Below are 13,690 nucleotides of genomic sequence, written 5' to 3'. Positions count from 1 at the left end.
AAAAAAAATCCAGATAATTTACTCACCACCATGTCATCCAAAATGTTGATGTCTTTCTTTGATCAGTCGAGAATAAAAGGATTTTTCTCATTTTAATGGACTTTAATGGACCCCAACACTTAACAGTTTTTTTCTAAACGATTCCAAATGAGGCATAAGGGTCTTATCTAGTGAAACGATTGTCATTTTTGACAAAAAAATAAAAAATATGCACTTTTAAACCACAACTTCTCGCCTATCTCCGGTCCTGAAGTGTGTAGTGACGTAGAAAGGTCACATGTTACAAATATGAAACGCACATTTGCGGAACATTGTAAACAATAAACTGACACAAAGACATTAATTATTATCATTCATTCACATATAACAACGTGAGAACGGTCCTCTTTCTCCACACTTGTAAACACTGGGGCGTAGTTTCGCATACGTCATCTGTGACCTCTTGACATCATGAAGTATTGCGTGAGGTCGCGCTGGCGCTTTTCAGGAACGGAGATAGACGAGAAGTTGTGGTTTAAAAGTGCATTTTTTTTTCTTGTCAAAAATGACAATCGTTTCTCTAGATAAGACCCTTATACCTCGTATGGGATCGTTTAGAGTCCTTTGAAAAAAGTGTTGAGTTAAGTATTAAGTGTTGGGTCCATTAAAATGAGAAAAATCCTGGAATGTTTTCCTCAAAAAACATAATTTCTTCTCGACTGAACAAAGAAAGACATCAACATTTTGGATGACATGGTGGTGGGAAAATTATCTGGATTTTTTTAAGAAAATTGACTAATCCTTTAACTGGGATAGATATACCACCTAAGAAGGAGGCAATAGGGTGGAGGAGGGATGCTGCAAAAAACTGTCACGGGACAGAGGTGAAGGACGGCTATATTTAGATACCTCTTTTCACTGGTTGTATTACATGACCATGCTCCACCCCAACTTAATTACATAAACTTCTTAAAATGCAGATTAAACTGTTGGTAGGCTAGTTTTGCAAATACTAGGACATCGCAAATTATAAATTATAGAGCAAATTACATTTGCAATATATCACTTGTATATTACTCAGCTGGGCTTGCAAATATGTGCAAGGGTCATGGATTTTCTGGAATATCATGGAATTTTAAAAGGTCTATTTCAGACATCCTGGAATATCAGGGATTTTTGTTTGTTACTGTAAATTTTAGTTTCCATTTATCAAAACATAAGCTTGCTTGTTATGTAGTAAGGTAAGGAATGCCGGGTCCAGGGCTCCACTGATTTTAAGTGAGCCTACAATCTAAACAGCCATTTTATACCCATTTCAGGCATTTAAGCTTTTTTATGTACACTATATTATCCAGGCTCAAAGCATCCTGAACATAGGTCATGAAAATTCAGCAGTCAGGGAATTTGGCATCTGGCTTAGTGTGGGAACCTTGACCTCAGTTCATTTTAGGCTGGGCTCCCTGTTTTGCCCAACCAATAGCAGATATGTGTGGAGCAGAGGCCTTATTCATAAACTATAGTCAATTTCACAGTTTCTGATGGTGCCAATATCGGTGCTGCAATTCCACACATTTGTACATGTACCAAAATTGAGTTGTGCGCTTTAAAGCAAACATAACAATTGTGTTCTCTCACTCTCTCTCTCTCTTTCTTTCTTTCTTTCTTTCTCTCTTTCTGTGTTGTTATGGTTACCTTGTTAAAAGGCTTTAAGTCGAGTGTGTTGACTCATGTCTTAACTTGACTGAAATGCTTTGAATGGTTCACAGATAGACTTGACTAAACATGAAACTTGACATTGCAGTCTTGTAAGTGTTATTTCTTTGAGTATGTACGTTGAAGTGCTTTTGTATGCGTGCATTCATACTTCAAACTATGAATACACGAGACATAGCATTAAAATCGGACGTGATTTAATTAAGTGTGATTTATTTGACTAAGTCATCCGTGTGCTTTGCATATGTTTGAAGGCGCGGGACTCTTGTTGTCTCACACGTGACACATACTCGTAAATGTTTGTGTTGCTTTTGAGTGGCTGTTTGCATACTTGGATCCTTTCAGGCGTGTAGCCGTGCTAACAGGTTAAAGGGTGAGAAATAATTTTAACAGAACTGATGTGGAATGTGTTACGTTGAGTTTAATGTAGGCTTTTTTATCTAACAATAAAAAAATTATTCATCCACAAGTTTGTCCTGTGCGATGCACGGATTTTTATTGTTTTAGTCTGTGGTTTTCTCCACCCTTGCCAAAAATCTGATGCACTACTGCTCTGTTAAGATTTGTTTATACTTGTGCTTTGCTCCACACCGCGGGCGTCCGCGCACATTTCAAACAACAGACGAGGCGTTAATAGTTGCCGCGCTCACTGTTGCACTATTCTTTGAAATGACAGGGGGCGACTCGAGGCCCAATCGAGTCCAAAACCAGCACAAAGAAGAATATGTAAATATGAGAACATGAATAAAATAGTGCTGGGCATAGATTAAAGGAATAGTCTACTCATTTTCAATATTAAAATATGTTATTACCTTAACTAAGAACTGTTGAATCATCCCTCTATCATCTGTGTGTGTGCACGTAAGCGCTGGAGCGCGCTGCGACGTTATGATAGCATTTAGCTTAGCCCCATTCATTCAATGGTACCACTCAGAGATAAAGTTAGAAGTGACCAAACACATCAACGTTTTTCCTATTTAAGACGAGTAGTTATACGAGCAAGTTTGGTGGTACAAAATAAAACGTAGCGCTTTTCTAAGCGGATTTAAAAGAGGAACTATTTATGGCGTAATAGCACTTTTGGGAGTACTTCGACTCAGCGCAGTAACACCCTCCCTCTCCCATTATGAGAGTGAGAAGGGGAGCGGACTTTTCAGACGAGTCGAAGTACTCCCAAAAGTGCTATTACGCCATAAAATATAGTTCCTCTTTTAAATCCGCTTAGAAAAGCGCTACGTTTAATTTTGTACCACCAAACTTGCTCGTATAACTACTCTTCTTAAATAGGAAAAACGTTGATGTGTTTGGTCACTTCTAACTTTATCTCTGAGTGGTACCCCTGAATGAATGGGGCTAAGCTAAATGCTATCGTAGCGTCGCAGCGCGCTCCAGCGCTTACGTGCACACACACAGATGATAGAGGGATGATTCAACAGTTCTTAGTTAAGGTAATAACATATTTTAATATTGAAAATGAGTAGACTATTCCTTTAATCTAGATTAATCTCAAACAAAATAAAAGTAATTTTTTGCATAATATATGAGTTTGTGCTGTGTATAATTATTATGTATATATAAATGCACACACATTCATGTATGTATTTAAGAAACATTTAACTATGTTTATATATTTATTTATATTTTAATATATTCTATATTCTATATAAATAAATTTAAAAAATATATAAATAAAACATTTCTTAAATGTGTATATATATGTATGTGTGTGTGTGTTTAAATATACATAATATTCACTGTAATAAATACTTTGCTGCCTTAAAATTTTTTGTTAAATCAACTCAGATTTACAAGTCATGTCAATAGAGATGAGTTGTCACAACTTATAAAATATAGTTGAGAAAAGTCAACTTAATTTTATAAGTTATAACAACTCACCTGTAGTTATAACAACTAATCTCTAGTCAAGATAAATAATAGTAAGTTGAAATGACTTGTAAATCCAGGTTGATTCAACAAAAAATTTTAAGACAGTAAAGTATTTTTTACAGTGTTTACACACAGCCCAAACTCATATATTATGCAAAAAAAACTTTTATTTTGTATGAGATTAATCTATGCCCACAGGGCTCCAGACTGCCCCCAAATGGTGGCATTTTGCCCCTAAAATTTGAGAGTGTGCCACTGAATTTTACATCCAGTTGCACATGTGCAACCAGTAAATTTGACCTTTTTTTCCAAAAGTGGACAATAAAATGTGACACTGAATTTGAAACAGGACATTGTAATTTCTGCATCTATCATCAAGTATTTATTAGTAATACAGTAGAAATTAGTAGAAATGTGAAGATTTGGTTAGCATATTGATTTATGGTGTGTGCCCCTAAATTTTCGGGTTGCGCCCCTAAAATTTTCAGTTGGGGGCCACTGTGCTCCTAGTGAAAAAGTTAGTCTGGAGCCCTGGCCCAGCCCTAGAATAAAACAACAATCTCTTAAATATGTCTTTATTAAACATTATCACTTCATTAACGTTTTTACTAAACGAACCATAAAGAAATCTCAAGGTTTGTATTTTATTTTTCATCCAGTGGTACATTCAGTACAAATATTATGAGCCAATAATTCTGAATCACATGTAAAGGAATTCATGTTTTAAATGGCAAAGTTTCCACACTTTAATTTAAGAGTAGTACATGCATTGTTTTGCATGGATTGATGCAAAAGACACGTCACAGGCTTGCCTGTTCGGACAAAATCGCCTCGAGGTTGGTCATTTTTCGGATGCGGAGCCATGCGAAGCTACAAAAGTTGGCATGCACACCTCCATGCAAAATGAGGTCTCGCGTACACAACCTGCATGAAATTGTCAAAAAGTAATTAGGAATTAAAAAACTATTTTTTACTAGAAAGGTGAATGTTTCAAGACATGTTAACAAACAAGCTTTTTCCCGAGCAGATCAGATCAAGAACAAGATGTCTCGCTTTACCACACCACATTTTTCTCACCTCATCGCTGTGGAAACTAGATGGGAAAAGATCCATGATTGACATTCCTTAAAAACCAGCCATTTGCTTACATGGGCAAATATGCTCAGTTAAATAAAGATCATCAACACATCCGTCACCTCAATTTAAACATGTCAACAGAAAAAAGTAGTTTGCATTATAGAAACGCTTAGGATTTCCACATTACACCATATATGAACTGTAAGCGATTGACACAAGACAGCACAACAAAACTAGAAGTTGTAGTCAGCCTATTTTTGTCTGTTTTAATGGTTGTATTTGTGTATGTGCACATGGTCATTGTTTTATTTGTGTTGTTTTTAAGTAGTATTAAGTGCACAAAACTTTGTAAAATGTGTTTTGAGACCCCTCTGTCTTGCTGTTTTTAACCCACAAATGTGTCCTGTGTGAACACACTTGTACTCTTTCTTAATCGACTACATAAAAGATTTTTCTTGCTTTTTTTTACATGAGAACTGCTTTGTAATGTCATTTTTATCAAATGCTTTAAATTGAATGAAATAATTGCAACCTGTTTTCGTTTTTTATGTGCAGCGCTGTTATAAAACTCTTTAATGTGTGACCTGTCCTGTAGATTGGAGCAGCAGCGTTTGGAGCAGCAGGAAAGAGAGAGACTAGAGAGAGAGAGACAAGAGCGGGAACGCCTGGAAAGAGAGAGACTGGAGAGAGAACGACAGGAAAGAGAACGCCAAGCATCCTCGGGTCAGTACATCACTCACAATCCTTACAGCAATAATACACCAAAACAATACAGTTTCAACTCTTCAAGTCTGTCTTTCTTCTGTAGCGAAGATACAGTTTAAGTGAATGGTAAATGTAGTACATCATGTAGTACTTTTCTTTTAACAGAATGTGTACGAAAAATATTTTCTGAAGTTGTTGGGAATCAGTGTTGCACTCCTTGACTTTTATCGGTCACCCAATATCTGTTTTAAGCGTTACATTTCTCTGTTAATCAAGCCGTTTTTCTTCTGCCGTAGTTGCTCCCCCACCACCACCACCTCTGGCCCCTGGAGGCCCTCCGGCTCCCCCCGGACCTCCACCTCCCCCTGGACCCCCTCCATCTGGACCTCCCCCACCACCTGGGCCTCCTCCATTTGGAGGAGGAGGAGCTCCACCACCACCTGCTCCTCCTTTGCCTTCTGCCGGAGGAGGCGGAGGTGGGAGCGAAGGATCGGGTGGTGGCGGCGGCGGTCTCGCAGCTGCCCTGGCAGCAGCCAAACTCCGCAAAGTGGCTAAGGTGAGAGAGTGACCGTTAATCGAAATAACAGAAGGTTCTGGTTCAACATCTTGTGCTATTTGGTGTGCAAAAACATTTTAATTTAAAATGTTTACTTTGGTGAAATGATGGAGGCTGAGCTCATATCAAGTGAAAACTTGTTGTTATTGCTGCCCCCTGCAGGATGATGCTGGTGGTGGTGGCAGTGTTGCAGCCAGCATTGCTGCAGCCCCTAAACCAGACAGCAGTCGCAGCAGTGTGTCTTTGCCCAGTGGAGGCGGAGGAGGAGGTGGAGGAGGCCTGATGGGCGAAATGAGCGCAATACTGGCCCGACGGTCAGTCACATTTCACAACATCAAAAATTATCTTGTAACTTAGTCAAACCACCAAGTTGCTGTCGATTATTACACGCAATACTTTTGTTATGTTCGTAAAATGTGTTTACAGTTGTGAACATTTAGTGCAGGTGTATTGAGCAAATATATGAAGCCTATTTATCATGCACAAATAAAAAAAAATGATTAGGGACTTTATGATGTAGTTTCACGCCACAGTACTTTGCAGATAATAATTTTTTTTTTTTAACGTGAGCTATTCTAATAAAATTATTCTAAACACCAGTCTCACCCTAAGATGTGTCTAAACATTAAATATACTCTTCAAAGCGTAATTATATTTCTTATTTTATTCCAAGTTTTTGACATTGGCAGGGTTAAAACACAATTGGCACATCTGAGCCAATACAAAATGCCCAGGTGGCTATACATTTAAATTCCCTACAAAGTACAAATTAAAGTACATTATAAAAATAAATTATAAAAACGTAGCGTAAAAGAAACCAAAATACCAAAATATTAGATCACCATTAGGTAATTATTCAGTCTTTCCATGCCAGGTTCTGTATTCCCAGCTCTAGCAGATGTGTCTCTCCCGCCCCAAGATAATTAAAGAAGGGGTCCCATATTTTATAAAAAGGTTTATGTTTTAATGCTGTTAAGAAACCTTCATATGGAATAAGGCCTTTGGCCATGTTAATCCACTGTGCTATTGTTGGGGCTTGGTCTGTTATCCAACAAACAAGTATGCATGTAATAAAATTTCTGTGAATGATTTTTTTTTTAAACGATAAAAATAATGGCTTTTGTTTGTACTGACTGTTTTCCTGATGTATGTTTGTACAGGAGAAAAGCAACAGATAAAGGAGAGAAGCCTCCTCCTAAAGTTGAAGAGCACAATAATGTAAGAGCAACTTTAATCTTAGGGTTTATTCACACTATGCTAATTGCAGACATTTGACCCCAAAAGTCTGGGCCCGGTTTCCTATATAACGCTCACTCTGAGCGCGCTAAGAAGACTCAAAAAGATATATCTTACCAAAGTTGTTGATGTTCCTAAGTGTGTTCCCCGAAGTGTCCCTTAGGAAGCTTCTTAACACGCTGCCCCTAAGTTCGACGTACAATGGCACTGTCCCAAGTGAAGGTGCTAAATTATTTGCGATCGATCTCTCAGGGATCGATTTTCCACTTCACCCGAAGGTGCATTACGGCGTTAAGAAAGACAACACGTTCTATACAAATGGAACATTACTCAAATTATTCCAGTCACATTTATTTTAACATAGTTTAAGTTATCCGTAAAATATAAACTATTAATTAAATTATCAAAATGTCAGTAATACGGGTAGACGAATCGGGTATCCCTCGCTAATCATTCATCCTCCTTATCCCGTTGTGCCACTTGTGCCGCTTCTTGACATGAGTTTAACGACTTAAAAAAATTATATAATACACTTTTATACTAATGGTAAGGTAGTTAACAATCAGAATTGATTGCAGTATTTCTGTTTAATGCGGTATTGCTTGCCATTAATGTTTTCAATAAAAACAACCTATCTACAATAAACAGAGAGAGTTAGATAGAGAATATGATCTGAGAAGATCCAGCAGCTCCATTATGAGTTGTCTTGGGAGGCTTTTTTTTTTTTATTTAGCCACGTCAGGCAAATTGTCAAAAGGTTTTAAGTGTTGCCGAATAAAAAAAATTGCCATGGACTAAACGGTTAAGGGGTTACCGGTGTTTTGTGGAAGTCTGTTCCCTCTATGTTTCCCTTTAGTGTTTTTATAGCGTTTTTATCACATTATACGTTTGTTCTTTATATGCATTGAAAGTTTTAATGGCTACTGAGATGTATATGTGTGCATTTATGTAATGTTTCTTGATTGTAAGTCAATTATTTTTACAGTATGAATCATATTATATGTATAATATATATTTATTATGTTTGGAAACATAACAGTTCTAAAACAAACAGTAGAGAAAAAAAAGGAAAAAGACAGGTTAAAAGACATAAAAATTGTATAATAGAATACATGATATTATTGCTTTTTAGTATAACCAATTCAAATCTTTAATCTTTCTAAATAAATTATAAATGTAAACGCTATGAACAAAGAGGGAACCAAATAAAGTTCTGATACCAAATAAAGTCAACTGCATAAATAGTCCTGTATCCATTGCAAACATATTTTATTATAAGTCTTAAATGTCCATAACATAAAATCATTGAAAACATACCCTAGTTGCGCTGATTTCTAAAGACTGCGGCACAGTGCCGGCGATAGTGTTTTGCGCTCAAACAACGTTAAGAGAGAGCTTACGGGTGGTCCAGACCAACCTTATGAAAGTGTGACTTACAGAAGATATACTTATCGTACGAACGTTTTAGGAATCGTGCCATAGAGTTAAGAGAGAGGTTAAGGGTAGGTTAATAGGTTAAGAACTACTTAGCGATAAGAACTTTTTGGGGAACCGGGCCCTGGTTTGTTTGACTAGTGTACTGTACCTTAACCGTGCCCTGGTACAGAAGTGGTCTCAGGCACGGTTTTGTAATGATCTAATCAGATTCAATGGATTGTGCTAAGCTATGCTAAAAGTGCTAGCGCCAGACCCAGAGATCAGCTGAATGGATTCCAAAACGGTAAAAATCAAATGTTGAATGTCCCTTATAGGCAACCGTACCCAGTATGAGTACACTATTATAATGTCAAAAAAATATGATTGGTTTTAAAATGGTTTCTTTAAAGTGCTTGCAAGTGAACTGTAAAACATCTTATAAGGGTTGTTAAGATACTTAACACAAAATATGAATACTTTTACTGTAAGTGCAAGAATAACAAATTGGGTTATGCCCCCAGCAGCAGGACTAAAATCTAAATAGACTTTTTAAATAATTTTATCAATCTGTCTCTCTCTTTGTCTATGTCTCTTCTCCTTTTGCCTGTCGATCTTCAGGATGAATCTGAGACCCAAGGTAAGAACAATATGGTTGATATTTGTAATCTCTAAATATTTTTTGAAGTCATTTCTCATGATCTGTTCTGTCTTTCTTAACAGAGTTTAAGAGACCATGGGAAAAATCTGCCACTATGCCTAGGTAAACATTCATTCACATACATCGTGTGCTTTATTTGTCAAACAATTTGGGCACATCAAATGAAGATAAGAATGTATTTTTGGTTTAAATATTTTGAGGACCCCATCTTTTGAAAATGGTCATCCGTAGGGCCTTATAGTTTGAAGTGAAGTGTATACACGGTACATGTTTTAAACAGGACTAATTCAGCACCCAGAGGTCTGGATTCACCCTCTCCCTCATCTTTCAGGTACCTTTACTCTAATAACTTATTTGGTTGCGGTATAATGCCATTAACCCCTGCCCAGTTCCCTGCTTACATAAACACGCACATACACACATTTACTTACTTGTATAATACAGGAATAATATAATAATTATTTTTCACAAATACTTTAATACTTTATTAATTCATATTATCAATATATATATAGCAAATATAATCTATTTTAGACATGACATGACCCACTTTTTAAATAAGGACACATTTGAAATTATATTTCTGCAAATAAAGCAAAGTACTTTTCATTTATAATAAAAAGCATTAATTGTATGAAATACTTCTCTATTTAGGAATCCCTTTGTCAAATTCTAATACAGATTTTCTCAAATTTAATTATATTGTCTGTGTGCCCTATGTTTATAAACTAAGCCGGTTTGTGGCAACTTAACCTTACCCTGTTATTAAACTGGAGTGAAGTTTCTAATCTTGTTTGGTATTGCTGCCTGTGCTGGTGTTTAATCTTTAAATTCTTCATAAAGCTTTGAAAAACTCTTTGGCTTTCTGAGTTTGCAGGTGTATATAAATACTTTTATAAATACACTGTTACAATACTTTTACTACTACTTTTTCTATGGTTGTCTTTAGGCATGGGATTATGTGAATCAGTTGTAATTCTCTTTTTGTCCGCAGGTGCTCTGTGCTTTCAGTTTATGCTTTTATTTTCATCTGTGTGGACCAGCACATCAAAAAAGCGCTTTCAGCATCCATGGTGCACACCAGGGGTCTCCAACTTTTTTGTGAGCAACCACAATGGATAAAACAATCTGGAGGGCGACTTTTTTATAAAGTTGTCTTTTACTTGATTTTATTTTATTGTTCTTGATGATATGTTATATCATTGTTTAAAATGTTAGCATGCATAAAAGAAGTCAAGATAATATAAAAAATATGTAATTAATAAATATTAAAATTGAGGATACAATGTGATTTGGTGGGCAACTTGTTGGAGACCACTGCTGTACACCATGCATCATATATGACATACATGTATATGAGCAGTTTTGGCAGTGATGTGAAACTTTAATGTTGGTTGGTCTCGGGGTAACTTTACAGGTATCTGATTATACTGATTTGATCAGTTACTATGGTAATAGTTACTTTGGGTCATTTGGGATGGTGTGCAAAGGATTGCTTTCTCTTCTTTGCTTTCATTCGCCTTACCCCTTTATTTCAACTTTCTTTTCTCATTTTATTCATGAATTCCTTGTCTTCATGCCATCTTAGGATGAAACCTGTTAACCAATCAGTAGAGGCAGAAAGTGGAGAAGGAGAGTCAGAAATGGAACGACTTAAACAGGTCAGAATTAAAAATATTAACATTGATAATAAACAAAAACCTAGCCTTTATATAATCATGATTTTTTTCATGTCACAAAAGGCCTAGTTTTTCATGTTTAAAGGTGCAGTGTTAAACTTTTAGCAGGATCTCTTGTCAGAAATACAATATGATATAATATACATAACTATATTATGAGTGTTTTATTTTTTTATTACATTAGTATTAAGGGTGTCACGATTTCAATTTTAAATCGAAATCAATCGAAATTTAGTCACAACCTCGAACTTTGAATAAAAAAATGATTGCGTTTTCTTGATGAGCAAAATTACCTAATAAAATAAATGCACTGCTAAAAATGATTTTCAAGAAAAAATTCTTAGTATTTTTGGTTTGTTTTCAGTAAAAATATCTGAAAAATTCTTAAATTAAAATGCTTTTTCTTGATGAAGAAAAAATATCTTAAACATTTTTCTTAAACACTAAATTCCAGAAAAATTTAACAAAACTTTGCTAACCCCATTGGCAGATTTTTTTTTAGCTTATGTACAAAATCACTTAAATAGGGTATTTTTCGTCTAAAAACTAGACTTATTTTCTTGGGTCATTTTGCTCATTAAGAAAAAGCATCTTAATTTAAGAATCTTTAGATATTTTTACTGAAAATAAGACAAAAATACTAAGACAAAAAGGGACTTTTTTGCAGTGTAGTTTTTAGACAAAAAAATATTGAAAAAGAAAAATATATTTTTTTGCTTGTTTTGAGCACAAATTTACTTAAATATTATATTTTCTTATCTAAAACCTAGACTTATTTTCTTAGGTCATTTTTCTCATCAAGAAAATGCATCTTGATTAAAGAATTGTTTGATATTTGTACTGAAAACAAGACAAAAATACTATGTAAAAAAGGACTTTTTTGTGGTGCACCTTTAAGTAATACTGGGATCTATTGTGAAATCTACTGCTGTAGTATCTGAACATATTCATAATATAGCATGTCTTTGAGTGTCTCATTGAATTTATTTTATAGTAAAGTTTATGCATTTGTTATGTGTGTCTGTGTGCTTCTGTAGGAACTGCTGGAAGAGGTGAGAAAAGAGCTTCAGAAAGTTAAAAACGAAATCATCGGAGGTAAGAACTCCAGCATTAAGACCTTATGAAATTGTGAAGTAATGTGGATAGTCATTTATAATGCCATCAGAAATAACAAAATGGAAAACAGACTTTTTTACTGTTAGATGAATAAAGCCATGACAAACCACTTGTGCTGTATCAATAACAAAAGCGCAGACTTAATACTTAAAGGGATAGTTCACCCAAAAATGAAAATTCTGTAATCATTTACTCACTCTCATGTTGTAACTATCCTGTATAAAAGTCTTTATTTTGATGAAGACGGAGGAAGATATTTTGAGGAATGTTTAGAACCAAACCCCATTCACTTCCATAGTATTCTTCTTTCCTACTATGGAAGTGAATGGGACTTCTGATCGGTTTGGTTACAAACATTTCTCAAAATATCTTCTTCGTAAAAAGAAATGTATACAGGATTGTAACAACATGGGAGTGAGAACATGATGACAGAATTTAAATTTTTGGCCGAACTATCCCTTTAACATTTATGCTTAGTATTTAACAAAACATTAAATAATACATGGTTGGAATGAAATAAATAATACTAAATAAATAAATATAATTTTTGTGTGAATTATTTCTTTATTAATTATTTTGCTCTTGTTGTGTTCTATTACAGCTTTTATTCAGGAGTTACAGAAACGAGGATCTACATAGTCCCAATGAAATGAATCAGGGATCAACTTCTGAATAGCCCAGGGATACAGACACACGCACACGCGCACACCACACACACATACTTATGTACCCAGGGACTACCCCTAATCATTACCATTCAACCCAAGATGGGTTTTGTTGTAGCTTTATCTCTGCCATCATTTCGTCTTTCATATTCAACCCTTTTTTCTTTCTCTCTTCATTTAGTCTCACCGAATGCTTTACACATCGCACACACTTGTTTCCCGTTACGTTAAGCCACACATCCTCACAGTAAACTCGGTAATTGCCTACATTATATGTATTCAGGGAATATTATCATATCACTCATCCCAGTGACTGTAATGGCCATATGCAGATCCCTGTATGAACGACAGGGCTTTGGTGGCAAATACAAGATGGATTCTGGAGACTTGCACCACAGCGGACCACCATCTCAGGTTCCACTCTTGAGCTTTCCGTCAGGAAGATTTTCATTTCCTGATTTGGCGGATCTTTCTCGGTTCTGGGAATAAATCACATTTTTCTGATTCGTTTGAGGCTGTGAGCTTTGTTGTGTGTACATGCCTCCCTTTATTCTGACCACACAGTTGTCCTAAAAACCATCATTTGAGATATGTTTGCAAACTTTGTGTCAAGATACAAAATATTACAATGGCCATGATAATTTTTGTCCTTAGGTCATGCCAAACTGCCTTGGAAAATGCATATAAATTAAAAACTATATATATGGTATATATTTGTTTTGAGGGAAAATGATAGTTAACTTGAGATAAGGTTTCTATTTTAATTGATCGGTGACATGATTGGTGGATGGGGACTTATATGTGATTATAATGTTATCTTTTCAGAGATGATTATTTTGGGTTTTCTGTTATTGTTTTTGTTTCTTTTCTATAGATTATAGGCTTTTTACACTGAAATACAGAAAATTGCATAGAGACACTGGATTAGATGCCTTTATAGTCAAATACAGCTGCTTCCTCTACTGCATTTGTGTCTGCCTCGTATTTTTACTGTTATGCACCT

The 13,690-nt window shown here is 35.5% G+C and overlaps 1 protein-coding gene across 2 annotated transcripts in view; it reads left to right on the top strand.

Moving 5' to 3' along the window:
- The window catches only part of vaspb (vasodilator stimulated phosphoprotein b), a 45,864-nt gene extending 32,210 nt beyond the window's left edge, over window positions 1-13,654 (top strand). The window contains exons 5-14 of one of the 2 annotated variants that reach the window (XM_065265047.2): window positions 5,252-5,379; window positions 5,658-5,917; window positions 6,080-6,231; window positions 7,078-7,135; window positions 9,188-9,206; window positions 9,290-9,329; window positions 9,508-9,558; window positions 10,816-10,888; window positions 11,944-12,001; window positions 12,624-13,654. In XM_065265047.2, the coding sequence (XP_065121119.1) occupies window positions 5,252-5,379; window positions 5,658-5,917; window positions 6,080-6,231; window positions 7,078-7,135; window positions 9,188-9,206; window positions 9,290-9,329; window positions 9,508-9,558; window positions 10,816-10,888; window positions 11,944-12,001; window positions 12,624-12,661 (877 nt within the window). In that variant the 3' untranslated portion in view covers window positions 12,662-13,654. The remainder of the gene's footprint in view (window positions 1-5,251; window positions 5,380-5,657; window positions 5,918-6,079; window positions 6,232-7,077; window positions 7,136-9,187; window positions 9,207-9,289; window positions 9,330-9,507; window positions 9,559-10,815; window positions 10,889-11,943; window positions 12,002-12,623) is intronic. The other variant, XM_065265048.2, reaches the window with a different exon arrangement.
- Window positions 13,655-13,690: the final 36 nt, after the last annotated feature.

The sequence above is a fragment of the Paramisgurnus dabryanus genome, chromosome 9 (genome assembly GCF_030506205.2).
Source record: "Paramisgurnus dabryanus chromosome 9, PD_genome_1.1, whole genome shotgun sequence".
NCBI classification, from domain to species: Eukaryota; Metazoa; Chordata; class Actinopteri; order Cypriniformes; family Cobitidae; genus Paramisgurnus; species Paramisgurnus dabryanus.
This window is presented reverse-complemented; position numbering and strand designations above follow the sequence as displayed.